The 5,357-nt window shown below is 37.8% G+C and overlaps 1 protein-coding gene across 1 annotated transcript; it reads left to right on the top strand.

The window, feature by feature from the left end:
- The first annotated feature begins 4,450 nt into the window (after positions 1-4,450).
- LOC114717525 (uncharacterized) lies at positions 4,451-5,023 on the top strand. Its single transcript, XM_028902684.1, has 3 exons — positions 4,451-4,616; positions 4,710-4,916; positions 4,994-5,023. Exons 1-3 carry the CDS (start codon positions 4,479-4,481, stop codon positions 5,021-5,023), a joined length of 375 nt encoding a protein of 124 aa, XP_028758517.1. The 5' UTR covers positions 4,451-4,478.
- The last annotated feature ends 334 nt before the right edge of the window (positions 5,024-5,357 follow it).

The following is a 5,357-nucleotide window of genomic DNA, read 5'->3' as shown; positions in this document are numbered from 1 at the left end:
GAATTCACGTCTGTTTCTCTATAACAGACGTGAATTCACGTCTGTTTCTCTATAACAGACGTGAATTCACGTCTGTTTCTAAGTAAACAGACGTGAAGGGGCTTCATTTTAAAAAAAAATTTGCCCGCAGCGCAGCTCGCATCAGTAGTTATCTATCAGATTTGCATATGTACCACGCGCGATCGAAGAACTCTAGCTCGTAGCTATCTCGCACCCAACTTTCAGTTTCGATCGGTCTCTCCCTCTCATTTTCCTCTTGTCCGTGAAGTAGCCGTGAGCTATTTCAACTTGTTTCGGTCTCTCCCCTGGTTTCAGCTCTTCAAGGCCGTAGCCGGACTCCCTCCATTGCGTCGCGCATTCTGCAGTAGCCGTGTTGTAGCAGCTCGCCGTTGAAGCCGTGAAGCTCACACGCACAGCAGCTCACCGTCGTCGTCCTCTCTGTAGGCCGTTGATTCGAAGGCACGCCAGAACGGTGAAGGTAAGTTCATTCAATCGTTGCATTTTAGTGTGTTGTACGGTGGGTTTGAGTAGGTTGAGGAGTTTTGAATTGGTTTCTGAGGTTGCTGTTTAAATTTTTGCTGAAGAATTGTGTTTAGATAGTTTTAAATTTGTATATATTGATTGAGTAGAAATTTTAATGATTTCAAGCCTTGTTAATCTTGTTAGAAAAATAATGCATACAAGGTGTTTGTTAAAATGCCTAAGAGGGATTACATTAGATAGTTTGCTATGTGTTGAATTTAGATTAAGGATTGGGTATACATTAAATGATTAATGAAAAAATTGCATTTAGATAAGTTAAAATTTATTTACATTGATTGGGTAATAGATTTGAAGTTTGAAATCATTTGCTTGGAATTGGCATGATTTATGTTGTAATTGGAATGAATCGGATTCAATTGATATCATTAGTTTTGAATTTGGTTAATGTTTATTGGGACTGTGCTGAATGGAATTAAATTGTTTATAATTCCTTAGGTAGTAACAGAATGGATCATAGTTGGATGAATGCTTTGAGAACAAGTGATGAATATGAGAACGGAGTAGAACGATTTATTGAATTTGCTAAACAGAATGCTCGTAGCAATAACGGAATGTATTTTTGTCCCTGTGTCAAGTGTTTAAATGAGAGGCGACTAAGTGTTGATGATATTAGAGATCACCTGCTTTGTGATGGTATAAATCTTCGATATACAAAATGGATATGGCATAGTGAAGTAGGAACAAGTTCAATACTCGAAGAAGAGGAAGATATGGATGATGTAAATGATAGAATGAGCGATATGATTCGTGATGTAGGGGTAGAGTTCTTTGTGCAATCACATGCAAATGATAACTTGAAGAGTGATGCAGAGATGCCTTTGTACCCTGGGTGTTCTAAGTATACACGATTGACAGCTGTATTGAAATTGTTCAGTTTAAAAGCAAATAATGGGTAGACTGACAAAAGTTTCACAGAGTTGCTTCAATTGATTAGTGATATGCTTCCAATTGATAACGTCCTTCCAAATCGTGTGTATGAAGCAAAGAAAATCTTGTCTCGGATGGGTATGGGCTATGAAAAGATACACGCTTGTCCTAATGACTGTGTATTATATAGAAAAGAGTATGCTGGTCTACGTGAGTGCCCAAAATGTAAAACTTCACGATTCAAGGTGAAAAAGAACATGGACTGTGCTGGTAACTATGATGGTGACGAGACAAGTAAAGGGCAACCTTTGAAGGTGTTATGGTATCTTCCGATAATACCACGATTTAAGCGCTTATTTGCTAATGCAACAGAAGCGAAGAAGTTAAGATGGCATTTTGATGAGAGAATATCAGATGGAAGATATCTTCGGCACCCTGCTGATTCTCCTCAATGGCAGAAAATAGATGAAATGTTTTCGAAATTTGGTCTTGAACCAAGAAATCTTCGCCTTGGGCTTTGTACAGATGGAATCAACCCTTACGGTACTCTTAATAGCACACATAGTGCATGGCCAGTACTATTGGTGATTTACAACCTACCTCCCTGGTTATGTATGAAGCGCAAGTACATGATGCTTTCTATGATGATTTCAGGACCGAAACAACCAGGAAACAATATCGATATCTACTTGGCACCTTTAATTGAAGATTTGAAGATGTTGTGGGAAGAAGGCGTGGATGTGTTTGATGCATACAAGCAGGAGTCCTTTAAGTTGCGTGCCATGATCTTTACAATGATAAATGACTTTCCTGCATATGGAAATCTATCAGGATACAGTGTGAAGGGGCATAAAGCATGTCCTATATGTGAAGCAGACACATACTTCCACCAACTTAAGCACGGAAGGAAGACAGTTTACCTCGGTCACAGGAGGTTTCTTGATCGGTTCCACCCATACCGGAGATTGAAAAAGGTTTTTAATGGCTCACCAGAGCATGGCATGGCTCCGAAGGCATTAACTGGAGAGGAAGTTTACCAGCGAGTTGAAAGAATCAATGTCATTTTCGGTAAGACTCAAAAAGCTGCAAGTGAGAAAAACATAGGAGGTCTATTTTCTTTGATCTTCCATATTGGCGCAGTCTTGATGTAAGACACAGTATCGATGTGATGCATGTGGAAAAAAATGTGTGTGATAGTCTTATCGGTACTCTTTTGCACATACCCGGAAAAACTAAAGACGGAATTAATGCAAGACTTGATCTGGCTGAAATGGGCATTCGAGAGCGCTTACATCCACAATTGAGAGAGGGTGGTAAGCGGGCTTATATGGAACCTGCGGCCCACACATTGTCTAAAGTCAAAAAAACAAGCTTGTGTCGGTGTTTGCATGACATCAAGGTGCCCCAGGGGTATTCTTCTAATGTGAAAAGGCTTGTCTCAATGCATGATTTGAAGTTAGTGGGAATGAAGTCTCATGATTATCATGTACTGATGCAACAACTATTACCCGTAGCTATTCGAGGCACAATGAGAGATGATGTGAGGAGCACTATAACTAGATTATGTATCTTCTTCAATGCTATTTGTAGCAAAGTCATTGACATAGAGAAATTGGATGAATTGGAAAATGAGGGTTATGTTATCTTGTCTCAACTAGAAATGCACTTTCCCCCAGCATTTTTTGACATCATGGTGCATTTGATCATTCATTTAGTGAGGGAGATAAGGCTTTGCGGTCCTATTTTTCTAAGATGGATGTATCCATTTGAGAGGTACATGAAAGTCTTAAAAAATTATTCTAAAAATCCTTATCGACCTGAAGCATCAATTGTTGAAAGGTATGTAGCGGAAGAGGCTATGGAATTTTGCAAAACATATCTATCTATAGCTAAGACACCATCTCAGCATGAAAATGGTACAAGTAAAGGAATCAGGGGGTTGAAGGTAAAGAGTATGGGTCGTGAAGAAGTGTTACAAGCGCACTTATACATATTGAATAATATGGAAGAAGTGCAGTCGTATTTAGATAATCACAAAAAAAGTTTAAAAGAGAAGTATCCAAAGAAAAGTGATATGCAGATAGCAAATGAGCATAACAAAACATTTATAACATGGTTCAGTGAAAAAGTTTTGAGAGAGGCCAATGTATCTGATACAATAAAATGGTTAGCTTGGGGTCCTTGTTTTGAAGTTATCACTTGGAGTGGATACGACATAAATGGATATTCCTTCTACACAAAAGCTCAAGATGACAAAAGTACTGTGCAGAATAGTGGGGTAATGGTGGTTGCTGAAGCGATGCATTTTTCGAGTTCGAAAGATAAAAACCCCAAATTGGCATCTATGGCTTATTATGGAGTTATTGAAGAGATATGGGAGGTAAACTACACCAATTTCAAGATTCCTGTCTTCAAATGTAAATGGGTCAACAACAACAGTATTGAAATAGATCAACAATTTGGATTTACATTAGTTGATCTTGGCAGGGTTGGTTATGCAGATGAGCCTTTCATTTTAGCAAGCCAGGCAAAACAAGTATTTTATGTTACTGATCCAGCAAATAAAAAATTGTCTATTGTCCTTCAAAGTAAAAAGCAGAAGGACAGTGATCCTACCATGAATCTTGATGAGACACCACCTTTTGCTTCAAATCCGCCTAGACCAAGTGAAGAAGAATTGGTAGATAATGATGAATATGCTGCAAGAGATGATCATTGTGAAGGGATATGGGACAATGCATAAAGTCAGATCAAGTAATGTAATTTTGCAACGTACCTTGTGTTATTTTCTTTCATTTATTTCATTGCAATGTACTTGATATTATTTATATATTAATACATTTCACTATAATTTACTTATTTATCTAATTTTGGTTTTTCAACAGGCACATGGAGGAGGATTTTGATGCCAATATGGAGGAGGATTTGATGCCAATATGGAGGAGGATTATGACATCGATGATGTCAATCAGCCGAAAGGAAGGAAGGTTAGAGGTAGTACAAGGCTACCAAGGTTAGCAGTACGTCATGGTCGTATTCAGAAGAAGCATGTGGATTTTGATGCCAATATGAATCCAATTGGTGAAGAGAAGGACAGATTCATTAGCTATATAGGCTCCGTTGCCCGAAGCAAAGTCAATATTCTATGGCCTAATTGGAAGTCAATTTCTAAGGAGACGAAGGATAGGATTTGGGAATATATTTTGGTATGTCACTTTCTAATTTTATTTCATTTGTTTTATTGTAAATATAGTTATAATTAAGATCTTAAACTCAAACATATATATTTTTCTTTGCAGCAAACGTATGACATCCCTCGTACTGAGCAAATGAAAAAGCATTTGTTGCAGCAAGTTCGTCAGCGCTGGAAAGATTTTAAGCACACACTCACGAGCCAGTATGTGCGAGGGTCTAGGAAAGATGATGATCCGTGCGAAAAATACTCCTTCCTTGATCCAGATGATTGGAGGAGGTTTGTGGCATCACGGCATGATCCTAAATTTCAGGTACATTGCCTTATAAAGCAAAGTCATTGATTTAATTTACTTCACTTACTCAATTTACTTTGTTTTCTTTTCCACAGGAATTAAGTGCGATGAATAAAGAAAGGTAAGCTAAAAATTTATATCCGCACTATTTATCCCGTGGAGGTTACAAGATGCTTGAGGAGAGGATCATGCAGGATGACTTTAAGGCGATGCAGGAAGCTGCAAAATCTGATCCTAGTATCGTTGTTTAGACCCCACCTCCTCCTCCACGTCATAGAAAATGGAAGGAAGCAAGGATGAAGAAGGGTCAATATATTAATCCAGCAGTTGCTGAGATTGCTAAAAAAATTGTAAGTTGTATACATCAAATAACTTTAACTTATGGTAATATTCCTTATATTTTATCATTAATTTTCTATTATACTGTCATTAATTTTTTATCATACTTAAAATGTTATA

Source organism: Neltuma alba, unplaced genomic scaffold (genome assembly GCF_004799145.2).
Source record: "Neltuma alba isolate B1F8T4 unplaced genomic scaffold, ASM479914v2 tig00011741_pilon, whole genome shotgun sequence".
In the NCBI taxonomy this organism is placed as follows: domain Eukaryota; kingdom Viridiplantae; phylum Streptophyta; class Magnoliopsida; order Fabales; family Fabaceae; genus Neltuma; species Neltuma alba.
Note: the sequence above shows the minus strand (reverse complement) of the source record. Positions and strands in the feature narration are given on the sequence as shown.

Excerpts from the sequence above, each read along its gene's own strand:
- LOC114717525 (XM_028902684.1), top strand. The coding sequence starts at position 4,479 with ATGAATCCAATTGGTGAAGAGAAGGACAGATTCATTAGCTATATAGGC. Across the intron at positions 4,617-4,709 it reads GGATTTGGGAATATATTTTG|CAAACGTATGACATCCCTCG; the intron begins GTATGTCACTTT and ends TTTTCTTTGCAG. Across the intron at positions 4,917-4,993 it reads GGCATGATCCTAAATTTCAG|GAATTAAGTGCGATGAATAA; the intron begins GTACATTGCCTT and ends TCTTTTCCACAG.